Here is an 18,956-nt window from a genome sequence, read left to right as displayed (position 1 = left end):
GAATCTCAAAATTCAATTCCTGGGATATTTCAAACAGTAATTTTAAGACAATCATAAACAGTTAGGGACACAATGCCTGCGAAAGACACCATCTGTATAAAGCTGACTTTTGCAAACTGTATTTGAATCAGTCATGGCAAAGCATGAAAAAGAACACTGTTAGCAACACTAATGAAAGCAAGACCATTTTTTGGCTAGGCTTTAAAGTTCATTAGCATCCTGGCTAATACATGTCCACATCTGCGCCAGGTGCGCCGAACTGCAGCTCCTGAGGGACCGAATTAGGGAACTGGAGCTGCAGCTCGATGACCTTCGCCTGGTCAGGGAGAGTGAGGAGGTGATAGAGAGGAGTTACAGGCAGGTGGTCACTCCGGGGCCACGGGAGGCAGATAGGTGGGTCACGGTCAGGAAGGGGAAGGGGCAGGTACTAGAGAGTACCCCAGTGGCTGTACCCCTTGACAATAAGTACTCATGTTTGAGTGCTGTTGGGGGGGACAGCCTACCTGGAGGAAGTGACAGTGGCCGGGCCTCCGGCACAGAGGACGGCCCTGTAGCTCAGAAGGGTAGGGATAGAAGAAAGAGGACCATAGTAATAGGGGACTCGATAGTCAGGGGTTCAGACAGGCGGTTCTGTGGAGGTGATCGGGAGTCCCGGATGGTAGTTTGCCTCCCTGGTGCCAGGGTCCGGGACGTTTCTGATCGCGTCCAAGATATCCTGAAGTGGGAGGGTGAGGAGCCAGAGGTCGTGGTACATGTAGGTACCAATGACATAGGTAGGAAAGGGGAAGAGGTCCTGAAACGAGAGTATAGGGAGTTAGGTAGGCAGTTAAGAAGAAGGACCGCAAAGGTAGTAATCTCGGGATTACTGCCTGTGCCACGCGACAGTGAGAGTAGGAATGGAATTAGGTGGAGGATGAATGAGTGGTTGAGGGATTGGAGCAGGGGGCAGGGATTCAAGTTTCTGGATCATTGGGACCTCTTCTGGGGCAGGCGTGACCTGTTCAAGAAGGACGGGTTACACTTGAATCCTGGGGGGACCAATATCCTAGCGGGGAGGTTTGCTAGGGCTACGGGGCAGACTTTAAACTAGTAAGATGGGGGGGCGGAAATCAATTTGAGGAAACTATGGGAGAGGAGGTTAGTTCACCAGTAGAGCAAGTAAGTAGACCGTGTGTGAGGGAGGACAGGCAGGTGATGGAGGAGGGATGCGCTCAGCCCGAAGTTGTAGGGGAGAAGAAAGAAAAGGATAATAAATTTGAATGCATTGCTAGGGATGAAAAGACAGGAGGAGGTGGAGAGTATCTTAAATGTATCTATTTTAATGCTAGGAGCATTGTAAGAAAGGTGGATGAGCTTAAAGTGTGGATTGATACCTGGAATTATGATGTTGTAGCTATTAGTGAAACATGGTTGCAGGAAGGGTGTGATTGGCAACTAAATATTCCTGGATTTAGTTGCTTCAGGTGTGATAGAGTAGGAGGGGCCAGAGGAGGAGGTGTTGCATTGCTTGTCCGAGAAAATCTTATGGCGGTGCTTTGGAAGGATAGATTACAGAGCTCCTCTAGGGAGGCTATTTGGGTGGAATTGAGGAATGGGAAAGGTGTAGTAACACTGATAGGAGTGTATTATAGGCCACCTAATGGGGAGCGTGAGTTGGAAGAGCAAATGTGTAAGGAGATAGCAGATATTTGTAGTAAACACAAGGTGGTGATTGTGGGAGATTTTAATTTTCCACACATAGATTGGGAAGCTCATTCTGTAAAAGGGCTGGATGGTTTAGAGTTTGTGAAATGTGTGCAGGATAGCATTTTGCAACAATACATAGAAGTACCGACTAGAGATGGGGCAGTGTTGGATCTCCTGTTAGGGAATGCGATAGGTCAGCTGACAGATGTATGTGTTGGGGAGCACTTCGGGTCCAGTGATCACAATAGCATTAGCTTCAATATAATTATGGAGAAGGACAGGACTGGACCTAGAGTTGAGATTTTTGATTGGAGAAAGGCTAACTTTGAGGAGATGCGCAGGGATTTAGAGAGAGTGGAATGGGTCAAGTTGTTTTATGGGAAGGATGTAATAGAGAAATGGAGGTCATTTAAGGGTGAAATTATGAGGGTACAGAATCTTTATGTTCCTGTTCGGTTGAAAGGAAAGGTTAAAGGTTTGAAAGCGCCATGGTTTTCAAGGGATATTAGAAACTTGGTTCGAAAAAAGAGGGATGTCTACAATAGATATAGGCAGCATGGAGTAAAGGAATTGCTCGAGGAATATAAAGAATGTAAAAGGAAACTTAAGAAAGAGATTAGAAAAGCTAAAAGAAGTTACGAGTTTGGTTTGGCAAATAAGGTGGAAGTAAATCCGAAAGGCTTCTACAGTTATATTAAAAGCAAGAGGATAGTGAGGGATAAAATTGGTCCCTTAGAGAATCAGGGTGGTCAGCTATGTGTGGAGCCGAGGGAGATGGGAGAGATTTTGAACGATTTCTTCTCTTCGGTATTCACTAAGGAGAAGGATATTGAATGGTGTAAGGTGTGGGAAACAAGTAAGGAAGTTATGGAACCTATGACAATTAAAGAGGTGGAAGTACTGGCGCTTTTAAGAAATTTAAAAGTGGATAAATCTCCGGGTCCTGACCGGATATTCCCCAGGACCTTGAGGGAAGTTTGTGTAGAGATAGCAGGAGCTCTGACGGAGATCTTTCAGATGTCATTAGAAACAGGGATTGTGCCGGAGGATTGGCGTATTGCTCATGTGGTTCCATTGTTTAAAAAGGGTTCTAGAAGTAAGCCTGGCAATTATAGACCTGTCAGTTTGACATCAGTGGTGGGTAAATTAATGGAAAGTATTCTTAGAGATAGTATTTATAATTATCTGGATAGACAGGATCTGATTAGGAGTAGCCAGCATGGATTTGTGCGTGGAAGGTCATGTTTGACAAACCTTATTGAATTTTTTGAAGTAGTTACGAGGAATGTTGACGAGGGTAAGGCAGTGGATGTAGTCTATATGGACTTCAGCAAGGCCTTTGACAAAGTTCCACATGGAAGGTTAGTTAAGAAGGTTCAGTCGTTAGGTATTAATGCTGGAGTAATAAAATGGATTCAACAGTGGCTAGATGGGAGATGCCAGAGAGTAGTGGTGGATAATTGTTTATCGGGATGGAGGCCGGTGACTAGCGGGGTGCCTCAGGGATCTGTTTTGGGCCCAATGTTGTTTGTAATATACATAAATGATCTGGATGATGGGGTGGTAAATTGGATTAGTAAGTATGCTGATGATACTAAGGTAGGAGGTGTTGTGGATAATGAGGTGGGTTTTCAAAGCTTGCAGGGAGATTTATGCCGGTTAGAAGAATGGGCTGAACGTTGGCAGATGGAGTTTAATGCTGAGAAGTGTGAGGTTCTACATTTTGGCAGGAATAATCCAAATAGAACATACAGGGTAAATGGTAGGGCATTGAGGAATGCAGTGGAACAGAGAGATCTAGGAATAACAGTGCATAGTTCCCTGAAGGTGGAGTCTCATGTAGATAGGGTGGTGAAGAAGGCTTTTGGAACGCTGGCCTTTATAAATCAGAGCATTGAGTACAGAAGTTGGGATGTAATGTTAAAATTGTACAAGGCATTGGTAAGGCCAAATTTGGAATATTGTGTACAGTTCTGGTCACCGAATTATAGGAAAGATATAAATAAATTAGAGAGAGTGCAGAGACGATTTACTAGGATGTTACCTGGGTTTCAGCACTTAAGTTACAGAGAAAGGTTGAACAAGTTAGGTCTCTATTCATTGGAGCGTAGAAGGTTGAGGGGGGATTTGATCGAGGTATTTAAAATGTTGAGAGGGATAGATAGAGTTGACGTGAATAGGCTGTTTCCATTGAGAGTAGGGGAGATTCAAACGAGAGGACATGATTTGAGAGTTAGGGGGCAAAAGTTTAAGGGAAACACGAGGGGGTATTTCTTTACTCAGAGAGTGATAGCTGTGTGGAATGAGCTTCCTGTAGAAGTAGTAGAGGCCAGTTCAGTTGTGTCATTTAAGGTAAAATTGGATAGGTATATGGATAGGAAAGGAGTGGAGGGTTATGGGCTGAGTGCGGGTAGGTGGGACTAGGTGAGATTAAGAGTTCGGCACGGACTAGGAGGGCCGGAATGGCCTGTTTCCGTGCTGTGATTGTTATATGTTATATCAATTGACAATAAATCTAATCATGAACTCACTGCTGCTCACTGCTACCATATTTCCTACAAACAATTGTAACATGACATTACAAGTGCTTCAACAAGTTACAAAGAAAAAAATTAAAAGTGCTTTCCTGATCTTTTGTTCTTAAATTGCATTTCTTGGAGGAATTATGATAGTTTGAACTCAAGCATTTAAGTTACACAAGTACTTTTTTCACAACATCCACAGCTTTGAACTGTTGGTGCATTCAGGCCAAATGGCAATACCCAAATATCCCCCAATATTTGCAGATAAATGGTACCAGCCACTGTGGTTTTCAGCCAATTGCTCATAAAGGACCCCGACCATCCATGGCATGCCCTCTTCTCGGTGCTACCATTGGGAAGAAGATACAAGATCCTCAAGTCCCACACCACCAGATTCAGGAACAGTTATTATCTCTCAAGCTGACTCCTGAATCAGTGTGGACAACTTCACTCACCTCAACAGTGAACACAACCTACAGATTCACTTTCAAGAGCTATACAATTCGTGCTTTCAGTATATATTTTGCAATGCCCTGGTTAAGATTTTTACTGCTAATGGTGTGGGATGGTGTCAAAATAGTGGTTGTGATGCGTCAAGTGTGGTGGTGTAGTGGGTAGTGCTTGCTCTAACTTTCAGCTTCCACCGCTGGCTAGCAGCCTTGCAAAAAGGGGAGCTGAATGTGCAAGTCTCTGCCTGCCAGTACATAACCTCTCCAACAGCAAGCCTCATGTAGTGCATCTTCACTGGCAACACACAGAAAGTGAATTCCTTTCGGGCTCCCAAGGCAGCTGGACAACATTGAACATCCTTACAGCAGCTCCTGCAGCCAAGCTGATTTCAAACATATTGCTTCATAAGCTTTCCTCTGGACTACACTGAGAGGGGGATCTTGACAACTGGGCATCTCACAATCTCCATATCTTCTGCCCAGACTTGTGATGATGATCATCATCACCCATTTTCTTTCAAGATAGACAGATGCCATGATATTTCATTCAGTAGCTTTCTGTAAAAGCAGTGTGTCCTGTTGATGGCATGTTTGGGTTTCAGGTAAAGATAAGAGGCTATGATATTCAACTTAGGAATGTTGTGTCAGCCAAATTAGGAAAGTGGAATTGGCAGAAGGTTCTAGTGAAAGCTGGGCAGAGAGAGATTTGTGAAGGGTTCTGGTAAGGTTCATGATCCTTTTGGCAGGAGATGCAGAAAGAAGATCAAGATAGATGGCTGTAGGGTTCAATCGGAACGTAAGCTGTGATTGCAGGGAGTGCTTCACGACTCCAGGGAGTCCAAAATAGGAAGTTCTACTGGTGATTGGTAATGAGAATTCAGTGCCATGAGTAACAGTTATACCCAACTTTTGGTCAATATGAACTCCAACAATGTGCACATTTAGATTGATTTAATTATAAAGGAACTTTTTTCCCCCTCTTAATAACTGATTGATAAAGCTGAAATTAGTAAATATACTTTCTTTATATTTAAATACAGTGTACAATTTGTTATTTCTTGACAACGGATAATTGTGTATAGGCACTATTTACACAGCATTCGCTCAAATCAGGGTTCTGTAAATCAAAACATCCAATTTCCCAGTTTGGTTGAACACAAATCATACCAACCCTAGATGTCTATTGTTTAAGAAAGGTGGCCTTCTCACCACTGAGTCTAGTGGCTGTTAGCAGAGCCAGATAACAAGCCAAGTTTCTATATGAGCCTGGTGAGGGGCTTCAATTATTTATTATCAGTATTAGTAGCAGAGGCAGTTTTTTTTCTGCATTTGCGGTTAGTTTTCTTTTGCACATTGTCAGTCTTCATGAGTAGTTTTTCACTGATCCAATTGTATTTCTTTGCAAATGCCTGCAACAAAATGTATCTCAGAATAGCATATGGTGGCATATGTGTGTACTTTGAGAATTAATTTGCTTTGAATTTTTATTGTAAAGCAGTTGATCTGTTGTTTGAAAACAGCCACATTTCCCAACAAGTTAGGTGCACTGAAAATACGTGGCTTGACACAATATGATGTCAATAGTTGAATGGGAATACATGGTACTGCTGACAGCTTGGAAATCTAACGACCAAGTAGCCAGTTAAAACTTTCAAGACAGAAAAATTATAAGATAAAGGTGGAGGGAAGGAAAAATAACTTCCATCTTCAGAATTCCTAAAATATCCCTCAGGCTAATTTCACTGTTTTTAAATAAATCAGCTGCCAAGATAACTACTGCAAATAAAGGGCTCCTCTTTCCAGCAGGGGGTGTTAGATAGACTATTAAGATGGAAGATCATATAGTTCTTCTTAAATTTCTTCATGCAAGGGATCCTGTAAGCACCTTTGTCAACGAAAAACTCACTCATTCAAGAAACAAAGCAGTTAATCTTTTGAAATAATTAACCTACGAAGTAAAGCAAAGAATGATAAATACACCATCTGTTCCAACAGATTTCCACAGAGCTATTCAATAATCTTTCAAAGCTGCCCTTTGAAAATATTAGGCATTATTGGATCGTTTGGGGCATGCAGGAATACAAAGCTACTTTACCATTACAATGTCTTTAATTGCAATTATTTTAAAAAAACAAGTCGAAGCTGAAGCTCAAAGAGCCACCCAGATCCAAAACATATATGAAAGGAAGGTAAAGTTCATTTTCTTTTGTAAAAATGAACTCATTTCTGATGTAATTAAACCATTTATGAACTTTTTCCAACAAGTGTGCCCTGAACAAATTTTATTTAAAAAAATATAATTTCTAATTTATTATCTGATATCTGATTTGGGCTGCTCTTCTGTCCCCAGTTTAGCAAGGAGTGAGAATCAAGAATGTAAAGACCAACCAGAATCCTGATACAAATACTAACCACAACCTCCTGTTGGATTCTGACTGGTTGCAACAAAGTCTGGTATGGAAATTCCAATGCACGGGAATGCAGAAACCTGCAGTGAATGTTGGGCTCAACCAAATTATTGGTACAGCTCTCTCACCAATTAGAGGCAATGTCTCAGAAAGGCAGCATCCATCATAAGGGATCCCCACCATCCTGGTCAAGTTCTCTTCTGTCATTAAGCAGCCTGAAGGCCCACACCTGAGATCCAAAAACAGCTACTTCCCCACTACCATCAGGCAGTTGAACCAATCTGTAAAGCCCTTATTTCTAACTTGTTTCTTGTATATTCTGTAATTTATATAAAGCTTATGTGAACTTATGTTTGCCATGTTTGTAAGGTTCTGTTCTGCTGCTGCATGGCAGTTACATGACCATGATATTAAACTTGACCTTGAATATATAGGAAATTTAAAATTTCAAACTGATGCCACACAGCAAGCTCTCTACAATGATTCACTCAACTTGCACATTAAACTCTCCAGCTGTATCAGACTGTACAAACCTCCCAAGAATTATATCAGTCTGGACAAAACCTGTACCGTTAGACACATAAACCTGGCTTATTCCAACTTGAAAGTTAACAATATTTTATTCGAAATTCACCAAAGACAATACAGGTAAGCTAAACATATGAAGTTTGTTTGCATTTATGCATTAAAGTCTCTCTTCTTGAAACAACAACTTAACTTTAAGGCACAAATAGCACATGATATGCAAAGGTCAATGAAAAAACTTGCACTTATACGTCACCCTTCTGATCTTATGAGAGCCAATGAGTAGTCAGTATGACAATGTAGCCCCATTAACAGTAACCTGCTCACAAGAAGCTGCAAATATGAAATGACCACAAAAAATAATACTTATGCTTGTTAACAATTAAATATTGGCCAAAAGATAGGGATAAAGCATCACTTTTTGACTAAAATGGTATCAAGGACCTTTTATACCTATCTGAAAGGATAAAGGGTGTCATTTCAGCAGAAGTATATCACTTTGATTCTGCTACTTTCTCCATACTCGACAATGATGGGAGAGTTTTACAGGTGAGCCAATTAGAAAATAATTTGGACAAATCATGAGCAAATTAGGACTGTTCCTGCAGAGTTAGAAAGTTTCTGCCTGGTATTTGCAGTTTTCAAAACTACATTTATAATCTTTCTTCTTTAGCTTCAGAATATTTTGTCCTTTTTGGATGCTTCATTATACATCATGCACACATTTCAAGTCTGTCTTGCTGTTCAGTACTTTTTTTTGCTGGGTTGCATCCACTCCCACAGAAGTCATTATTCTCTCAGTTATCTGAGTGACAAGCAGAGAATAAAAGAAAAACCTGCTCTAACGTACTTCCTTCTCCAAGTTCTGATCAAGGATGTGATCCTGCTACACATCTCCATTTAAAGAGTGCATTATTTTTGAAACAAACATAAACAGAAATGAGTCTCCTACTCTCAACAGAATCCAGTTTCTTCCATTAACGTCACAGCTGACTCTGGCCTGGTAAGTTGGGAACTGAGATCACAAGATGTCGACTCAAGCCTGAGAGGCCAGCGTCGGGCATTTTTTCATGCCTTACAAGGCCCGCCACTCCTCATACAGACATTTCACAGTATTTTTTCTTTATTTTACACACAGCGTCACCAGCCGGTCAACAAGACCATGAAGAAGAATTAGACCATTCAGCCCATCAAGTCTGCCCCCATCATTCAATCACGGCTGACTTATTATCCCTCTCAACCCCATACTCCTGCCTTCTCCCCATAACTTTTATGTCCTGACAAATCAAGAAAATATCCACCCATCACTTTAAATATATCTAGTGACTAGGCCTCCACAGCTGTCTGAGGTAATGAATTCCAGATTCACTACCCTCTAGCTAAAGAAATTCTTTCTCATGGTTCTAAAGGGACACCCCTCTATTCTGAGTCTCTGTCCTTTGGTCTAGACAACCCCATGACAAGAAACATCCTTTCCATATCCACTCTAGCTAGGCTTTTCAATATTCAATAGGTTTCAGTGAGATCCTCCTCATTCTTCTAAACTGCAACGAGTACAGGCACAGAGGCATCAAATGCTCTCATATATCAACCTTTCCATTACCAGAATCATGCCATGAGCCTCCTCTGGACCCTCTCCATGCCTGCGACAGGTGAGCTGGTATGCCATTTCAGAAGCAGCATTGCACTGTCAAAAAGTGTTTTTCAGTTTTGTCTGTTTACTTTAGTATTAAAAGATCCCATCAGAATTTACAGAGAAACAACAGGTTCACCCAATACCACAAACCAGCTGGTTATTAAGTTCATTACCTCTCCACGGGACATCATTTTCAAGTTGTCTGGTATATTTCACTTCTCAATACAAGTAACTTTCCTAGAGCATTTTTACTGCTAATACTTTGTATTTCCTCATTACGGTTATGAATACCAGTTGCTTTACCACCCCAATATCTATTTTTATGACCAGAAAAACCATTAAGGGCCAAGGCAAGGATTTATAAAATTCATTGACCAAGAATCACTTTCTACCACTGATGTCGGATTAGTCTAAGTTTCAATTATTTTTAATTTATGCTTTTCTTTTTTTATATAATCACCTGTTTGTCTATAATTGTTCAGTGAATAACATAATTATATTATCGCGAGTTCTGTATTACTCTACCAGTTTCACTGCACCCTGTATCATGCCGCTGAATTTGTAGGGATCGCAGACTGCTGCAAGAAACAAAAGGTTCTGACTGTAGGTGAACTTTCCACAAATTCACTAGGACGCCCATATTGTAAAAGGGTTGGATGGGAAAGAATGCCAAATGAGTTCAGGAAAGTTTCCTTAGTCAGTACATAGAAGTCCCAGCTAGACAGAGAGTGATAGTAGGTCTCGAAGGAGTTTGTGTAAGAGAACACTTTATATCCAGTAAGCATAATGCCATTAGTTTCAATATAATTACGGAAAAGGATGGATCTGATCCTTGGGTTAAGATTATAAATTAGAAAAAGACAAGTTTTGATGACATCAGAAAGGTTCTGGCAAGTGTGCATTGGGGCAGGTTGTTTTCTGGTAAAGGTGTACCTGGTAAGTGGGAGGCCTTCAAAAGTGACATTTTGAGAGTGCGGGGTTTGTACGTTCCTGTCAGAATAAAAGGCAAGGATATCAGGTTTAGGGAATCTTGGTTTTCAAGAGATATTGAGGCCCTGGTTAAGAAAAAGGAAAAGCATATAAAATACAAAGAATGAGGAAATCAGGAGGGCTAAATGAAGGCATGAGGTTACTCTAGCAAACAAAGTGGAGGAGAATCCTAAGGACTTCTACAGACATATTAAGAGCAAAAGGACAGCAAGCGATAAAAGTGGCCCTCTGGAAGATTAGCGTGGTAATCTATGTGTGGTGCCAAAAGAGATGGAGGAAGATCTTAAAATAGATTTTTTGCAACTACATTTTCTTGGAAGATAAAAGACAGAATCTATAGAACCAAGGCAAAGCAGCAGCAAGGTCATGAACCCCATGTAGAATACAGAGGAGGAGGTGTTTGCTGCCTTGAGGCAAATTAGGATAGATAAATCTCCAGAGGCTGACAAGGTGTTCCCTCAGACCCTGTGGGAGGCTAGTGCAGAAATTACAGGGTCCAGCCAGTAATATTTTAAAAATCTTTAGCCACAGGTGAGGTGCCAGAGGATTGGAAGATAGCTAATAGTTCATTGTTTAAGAAAGGCTCTAAACATAAGCCAGGAAATGTTGGCCCAGTGAGCTTGACATCAGTTGTGAGAAAGTTAGTGGAATGAATTCCAAGGGACTGGATGTACAAGTATTTTGATAGCTATGGACTGATTAGTGATAGTCAACATGGTTTTATGCTAGGTAGATTGTGTCTAACCAATATTATAGAGTTTTGAGGAAGTTACCAGGAAAGCTGATGAAGGCAAGCCATAGGATGTTGTCAACATGGATTTTAGCAAGGCCTTTGACAAGGTCCTGCATAGGAACTTGGTCAAAAACATTCAGTTGCTTGACATTTATCATGAGGTAGTAAACTGGATTAAACACTGGCTTTGCAGGAGAAGCCAGAGTGTAGTAGATGGTTGACTCTCTAACTGGCAGTCTGTGACTAGTGATGTGCCATGGTGATCTGTGCTAGGTCCGTTGTTGTTTATCATCTATATCAATGATCTGACTGATAATGTGGTAAACATTAAATGTGTGGATGATACCAAGATTGGGAGTGCAGTGAAGATGACCAAAGCTTGCAGCGGTATCTGCAAAATGGCAGATGGCATTTAATGCAGACAAGTGTGAGGTGTTGCATTTTGGGAGAACCAACCAGGGTAAAACATTGGTACTGCCTAATTTGGAGTTTTATGTCTAGTTTTGGTCACCTACCTACAGAAAGATTGAAAAGAGTACAGAGAAAATTTAGAGGGATATTGACAGCCCTCAAGGAGCTGAGTTACAGGGAAGGGTTGAATAGGTTGGGGCTTTATTTCTTGGAATGTAGAAGATTAAGGGGAGATTTGACATAGGTATACAAAATTCCGCAGGTTATTTATAGGCTAAATGCAAGCAGCCTTTTTCCACCAAGGTTAGGTGAGACTACAATTAGAAATCATGGGTTAAGGGTGAAAGGTGAAATGTTTAAGGGGAATATGAAGGGAAACTTCTTCACTTAGAGGGTAATGATAATGTGGAATGGGCTGCTGGAGCAACTGGTGGATGCTGATTCAATTTCAACATTTAAGAGAAATTTGGATAGGTACATGGATGGGAGGGGTATGGAGGGCTAATGACCAGATGCAGGTCGATGGGACTAGCCAAATTAATGATTCTGCCCTGACTAGATGAGCCAAAGGGCCTTTTGTGTTCAATGACTCGATCAGCCTGACCATCTCATAAGTACCTTCTTATCAATGAAATGTCTGTCAAGTCTCAGTTTAAATACGACTATAGCTTTTGTTATTTTTCTCTTTGCTCTCTCTCTTCCTTACATTAGAACAAGTTCATTACTGTTATTTCCTTGTTATGAACATCAAATAAAACAGATGTCACCACCAGATTTATGCCTCATCCTTGACTTCTGAAGATCCTCTAGATTTGGAGATAATTTGATCCAACACTCTCTAAACAGCATTGAGAAATCTTAAAGGAGTAAGGAGCAGGTTCTGAAACATTTTCTAAAAACCAGAAAACACTGTTTCAACAGTGTCAGGCAGCTACTTAATGAAATTAAATGAATTTAATGAAAGAGAAACATTTAACACTTCAATGTCCAGGACCCTTTATCAAAACTGGAAAAAAAACATTAAGTTGTGTGGTCTAAGTAATATGTGGCTGATATTGTGCAATGTTGTAGACTATAAAACTAGAAGTGGAAAAGGGATAGTAAGCCATTATACCAGAAACTGTTCTCATCATCTAAAGTTGGAGAAACTGAATTAAGGGTCTTCAGGATATTTCATGGTTATCGTCTGATTTGATTAGAAATCAAGAGATCAATACTGATAAGGAGACATCCATTGAAATCCCACCTCAACTGCTGTATAATTTGTTTCAATTAATCAATGTTAATTTTTGTAATGCAATGCTAAAACTACTGGACTATTGCAAAAACATCAACCATTTCAAAAAGAGTCTACCTCATCACCCATTGTCCAACATGCAATTCTAGACCCTTGCTAATGTCAGTGATTCTCAAGTATCCTCAAACAGTCTAGTGGCTCTGTCAACAACTACAAAGAGTTCTGGGAATATCCTCAACACATGGTCTGTTTGTATAGATTACAGAGGTTTAACTCAACCATATTTTCAGGTAGGGTAAAATTTACAAATCAATATAGTTGTAAGCATGGTAGTTTCTGCAGAATATGCAGTACGACAAATTGTTGTCTTGCATTGCAAAGAAAATCAACAGATTGAACAATGGAGTACAGAAATTTTTCCTGAAAGATGGGGTTCTTGACAACAGATAATCTTTTGATACACACAAGATTAAATGGGAAATTTCACTCTAAACATGTTAGACTGAATAAGAATTTAGATCTAGTAACACAAATAAAATGGTGCCAAATCTGAATTCTGGAAGCACAAATACTAGTTTCTTGTAATCAACTTATTGTCTATGGCATCAGGAACAGCAGAGCTCACGAGCTCCTTCAGCAGGGCTTATCTGGAGCATGATTCTCTAAAACAAAGAATGAGTGATCTACTTCTCCAATACAAATACTTAATTACCTGACACTTCTCTCTACAGGGGTACAAACCAAAAAGTAAATCAGATAGGATTAAGATGAAGACAAAATTGAATGAAACACTATGAAATTCAGAGGTACTAAAAACAGAAGAGTGTATCGGTATTGTTGGCAATGCACGCACACAAACTGAAGAAAATGAGAATAGGCCCAGGTGAATATGAAAAGTACAGTTCACCACTAAATATACTCGCTCTGCAAGTACGATGTGAAATACAACTACAACCCTCTGAGAAACAGCATATCTCTATTTACCTTGACATGCCATCCCAGAGATGGCTCTACCAGAAATAAGATCCTTATTTACAACTACACCTTAATTCTACTCATTTCCTACCTCACATTATTTTCTAAAACAAAACACTTACCTCTTTCTCAGTATCTCTAGATATAAAAGTCCACTGGTTTTCTTTAACACTGTATGCCCAGAAATCTGCCAAATCCTGTGTTCCATCCCAACCACCAAATAAATATACTGTTTCTGCAACGAAAAAGTTATTAAAAGTTATACAAAGCAGTACATGTTTGTAGACCACTGAATTAATGTGGCATGGCTCGTGTGTCACATATTGGCACAAACTTTGCACAATATAATGTTTTAAGCCCCCAAACATGGTTCACTGCCAGGAAAGAGTGAGTAATGGTCAAGTTGAAATATATATACATCAAATGATTTAATTCTTACATTAGAAGAAAGATAAGAGGAAGTGCATATAGCTGCCCAATAGTTTGGGGGGGGGGGGGGAGGGGAATGGATACACAAGTCAAAGCTCAGTATTTCATTAACTTCCTTAATCTTCATGAAACCCTTAGAGGAAGAATTACTGTTGGATTAATGCAAACTGAATCTTGACTCCTCTTTGTTACAATCTTTTTTGAATATGCTCAATAAGATTAATGAAATTAAGAGAAGCAAACTATCTGAATATAAACATGTTCAATACTTTCAGAAAATATGATGATAACAGCACATTCAGCGAGGACAGCAAAATATTTGAAACCATTATGAATCAAGATCCCTCCCATTCTTATCTTCAGGGCAACATGACTGCATGTCATTTCAGAAAAGAGAGGGAATAACATGAGATATGGTCACAAGACAAGTCTTTTAATGCTGTTAACAATTTATATTTGCCTTTTTGCATGTTTTTCTTCTCCTTATTAAGCAAATCAGAAAAGGACAAGGTGGGGAAGAGAGAAATAGAAACAGTTGAGTTCCATTGTGTTTTTAAAGAAGGTTACAAGAGTTTATTAACTCTAGTTACCCTTCAACAACAGACTCCTTGTGTTTCAACTGAGAGAAGGCCTTCAACGTTCATAAATTTAAAGTTTAGAGACGCCATAACATCACAACAGCCTGATTGAACTCAAATCTGGCATAATCTCACTTCCTTCTACAAGACTGAGCCAAGTTTCGAAAGGTCATCAGACTCTGCCCAGGCTGAGCATCTTTTTTAGTTTGCAATTAACTGAAAGCATTTTTGGAAATGAGACTACTCTACTTCCTCCAAGCTCTGATTTAAACAGCAGCAATTTTTCTTTCAGGATTGCAGCTCCAATACCATGCTTTTCTTCTGGCTACCCATTTTTCTGTTCTTCGTGTGAATCTGCTGGGGGAATCCTGGCTTGGATCGTTGGTGATCTGCTGTTCATTTTTCATCTAATGCTCGTAAACTTCCCAAACTCCAAACACAGTAAGACCAATGTGGAACTGTTTCAGGAATTAGCTAACCCATGCACCTTAGAGCCTCAAAAATGTATATTGGTCTTCAACATGGTATCTGAACATCTGTTGTCATGTGGGATACAAAGAAAGTATTCTCAAGACATTTTCATGGGTTTTAACCAGGAAGATGTTTCAGTAAGTTTACCTCGTGAACACATTTCATTCAAACTTACCTCAAATAAAACTACCTCCACCCCCCCGGAACAAAATGAGACAAGGTTTGCTGCATCACCAAAAAGATAAATATATCCTCCATCGATCCAAACTGTGTGCAGTACTTCAGGTATGGTCGCACCGAAGCCTGATATGCATTATAGAAGATTTGCCTACTCTGGCAATCTAGCCCTTTACAATAAAGGCAAACATCTGATTTACCTTCTTATTGGCTACACTTGGTGCTTCTTGTGCAAAAACACACATATCTTTCCAAATTCATCACATTTATGTATTGATCAGGCAAATGTGTCTCTTTTCCTCCCTCATACCCACCCCAAAGACAATTTCTGCACAATATACTCTCCAATTTCTATCTCTTTACACACTCACGTAACCCATCAAAATTCCTTTTGCTGTTGGCACCCCTCCTCCCAACTTACATTCCACCTTGTTTCGCTTTGTCAGCAAATTGGGATACTAAACACATTACTTTAAGACCATAAGATATAGGGGCAGAATTAGACCATTCAGTCCATTGAATCTGCTCCACCATTCCATCACGGCCGATCCCGTATCCTACTCAACCCATAACACTTACCTTCTCGCCATATCCTTTGATGCCCTGACTGATCAGGAAATGATCAACTTCCCACAAACCCACAGACTTGACCTCCACCACAGTCTGTAGCAGAGCATTCCAGATTCACTACTCACTACCTATAAAAAAAATCCTCCTTACCTCTGTTCTAAAAGGTCACCCCCAATTTTGAGGCTATACCCTCTAGTTCTGGATACCCCCACCATAGGAAACATCCTCTCCACATCCACCCTATGTAGTCTTTTCAACATTCGGTAGGTTTCAATGCTTTTCTAAGTGTTCTGTTATTACTAAGTCATGGATTCAAGTTTATCCCTAGCAAGCAAGGCTACCATTCTGACGAAGGGTCTCCGCCCGAAACGCTGACTGCTCATTTCAATGGATGCTGCCCGAACTGCTAAGTTCATCCAGCTTGTTTGTATGTGAAGGCTACTTTTCCATGTTTCCACTCCCTCCTCTCCTGCATTACAGAGTTACTTTTGCTACTTTTCCATCTTCATGCTTGTTGAGATGGTAGAACATTTCTAACATAAGTTTTAAGAACAGATAAGTATAGAATGAGTAATCACTCATCAGTCATTAAATCAGCAATAAAGTTATCAGAAAAAAATTGTTTAGATACACAAAGACCATTAGGCATGAATTTGTTAGGAAATCTAATTTGATGGATTCATTTAATAGATGTACAATGAGGCTAGTTACTTCAATATATATTCTGCAAGGATTTAACTTGCACAAATAATTGATAAGTGCCCAAAGGGATTTAGCAGAAAGTGGCAAGTCTACTCGAAAATTGCTTCCATGGAAATAAATGGAACAAGCAAAGGGTAGAAGGTTTAGTGATGATAAGGCTGTAGAAGTTATTTGAATTTTGGAATTTTACAAAGTTAGTAAGTTAATTAAATATAGAGCCTCTGATAAAGTTTGTTTGTACTATCATATCTTCCCAAGAGGTTGATAGAAAGGAAGAAAGTTCTAAGCTGCAGGAAATTATCAATGGACTGGGTCATGGAAAAAGAAAGAAGCAAAATATATTTTAATCCATAAAAGTACAAAATGGTGTATTTGGAGATGACAAACATGGCAAAGGAGTACAGAATACCTGTGGATGCTGATATGCAAACAGGAATGCAAATATCTTGAAGAAAATGGCCAAATACAGGAAAATTAGAACAAGTGGTTAAAGTACCATATTCAATTCTTTCCTTTTTAACATGAACAGAATTAAATCAGTTCACAAGTATGTACATAACTACAGAATATGTGGTTCTATGAGACTATCAAGGGAATATACAGATAGCATTAGATCAAATGCACTCAATGTACAATTCTAAGTAGTTCATCCTGGGTGCAGAACCTAATTCAAAACAGCTGGAATCCTTTTACAAATACTACAACACACTAGTCACTGTCTTTCTTCGAATAGTTTGTGATTAAGAATCATCCACACTGGTGCCTGTCACTATAAATTATAGCTACTGACTGAGGAATCACTTCCTCGTGCTCTATGTCAGTGGTTTTCAGCTCATGGCCCCACCCTCCATAGTCCCAATTACTGTAACCTTAATGTCATGTTTTATAAGTATTAACATGCATAGGTCAGTGAAAGGCAAACAGAACCAGCCTCCTACTGCATATTTGATTGGCCTTGGTCGCAGCCAGCCCCACCCAATCTGCAGTTTGTGATTTGGGATTGAATGTGGAGCGAGGTCAGCGGGCAGTCCTGCAGGGTGTGAACGGTGATTTATGTGTGGTCAAGCACAAACAAGATAATGATTGGCGTGCTGCACCACACCCCCACACCCCCAAGCTGTTATGCTGACTCATTTACATCATCTAGTATATTTTCCCATTATTTTATTCATATTATTACATATATTCATTTCTTTTTTATTTATATATTTTAGTCATATTTCATTAAAACAGTAAAGTTGTCATGGTTCATTCAGAAACTCCTATGGCAGTTTCTTGTTTTATTACTTGTGGCCCCCTACAATATCCGGCATAGCCCACATTGAGAACAACTGCTCTACGTGATGTCAATAGTGCACTGTTGTTATTAGCAGCAGAATAACTTGTTCAAGGCTATTCCAAGAAATCTCAAAATATCCAGCAAAATGATAAAAGGGCTTTGAATTGAAACAGATTTCTCCATCCAATTAAACTTTTTCAAAATAGTTTTTCATCATAATCACCATTTAATTCCACACAAAAATCTTAGTATCAATTCAAGATAGTATCAGGTTTAAAAATACCTTTTTGTTTCGAAGATCACACTTCAATCCAGTGATTTCAAAGACAGAAACAATCTTACTGAACAAGTCAGTAATCTTAATTTTTCTCTACTTGCTATATTTTGAACTCTCATCAGAAGCTAATCATTCACCTTTTCTATCTTCTTCAGTATTGATTTCATCCTTAAGTGAGCCATCCATAATGAACTGGACAGGGCATATTTTCACATTTCATCTATTTCATACCACCTCAACATTCAACATGCATACTGCTAATTCCACCTCTTGCAAAGATTCATCAGATTAAGATTTCACACCAGCAAGATACATAACTTAATGATACAGATGTATAAAATTAGTTTTTTTTTTGTAAAATTGCTTCCAGTAACTTAGGCTATGAAAAGTTTATGAACACAGAGACTTGACCAAATGTAGGATGGGCAAAGTGATTTTAACTTTCAAACACTGGGATACACAATCTTATCAAAAAGGATGCAAGCTACTTCAGCAAGTTTATAATTGCCTTGTGCAACATTGCCCAGAATCAACAAGGTGTCAGGCTATACCTATTGTGGTGGTGAATGAACAGTGCATCAAACAGCAATTGCAAATGCAGTTTAAAGGTAGATATGAAATATCTACCAAGATTCTGGATTTAGATAAAGCTAATTTCACCCTTCCTCTTTTCTGCCACTTCATACTTTTCGCCCCACTTTCCTAGCTCTGATCAAGTGTTTAAAAATTTCTTCTTTCTCTTTGGATGTTGACAAGTGCTTGTTGTTTTTCCTTATTTTGGATTTCCCAGGGCATGCCCTTTTCTCACTGTTACCGTCAGGTAGATGATACAGAAGCCTGAAGGCACACACTCAGCGATTCAGGAACAGCTTCTTCCCCTCTGCCATCCATTTCCTACATG

The 18,956-nt window shown here is 39.6% G+C and overlaps 1 protein-coding gene across 4 annotated transcripts in view; it reads right to left on the bottom strand.

Moving 5' to 3' along the window:
- mkln1 (muskelin 1, intracellular mediator containing kelch motifs) overlaps nt 1-18,956 on the bottom strand; it is a 152,892-nt gene that overhangs the window by 68,620 nt on the left and 65,316 nt on the right. For all 4 annotated transcript variants that reach the window (XM_073066768.1, XM_073066770.1, XM_073066771.1 and 1 more), the window contains one exon: nt 13,695-13,807. In XM_073066768.1, the coding sequence (XP_072922869.1) occupies nt 13,695-13,807 (113 nt within the window). The remainder of the gene's footprint in view (nt 1-13,694; nt 13,808-18,956) is intronic.

This window comes from Hemitrygon akajei, chromosome 14, assembly GCF_048418815.1.
Source record: "Hemitrygon akajei chromosome 14, sHemAka1.3, whole genome shotgun sequence".
Lineage (NCBI taxonomy): Eukaryota > Metazoa > Chordata > Chondrichthyes > Myliobatiformes > Dasyatidae > Hemitrygon > Hemitrygon akajei.
Note: the sequence above shows the minus strand (reverse complement) of the source record. Positions and strands in the feature narration are given on the sequence as shown.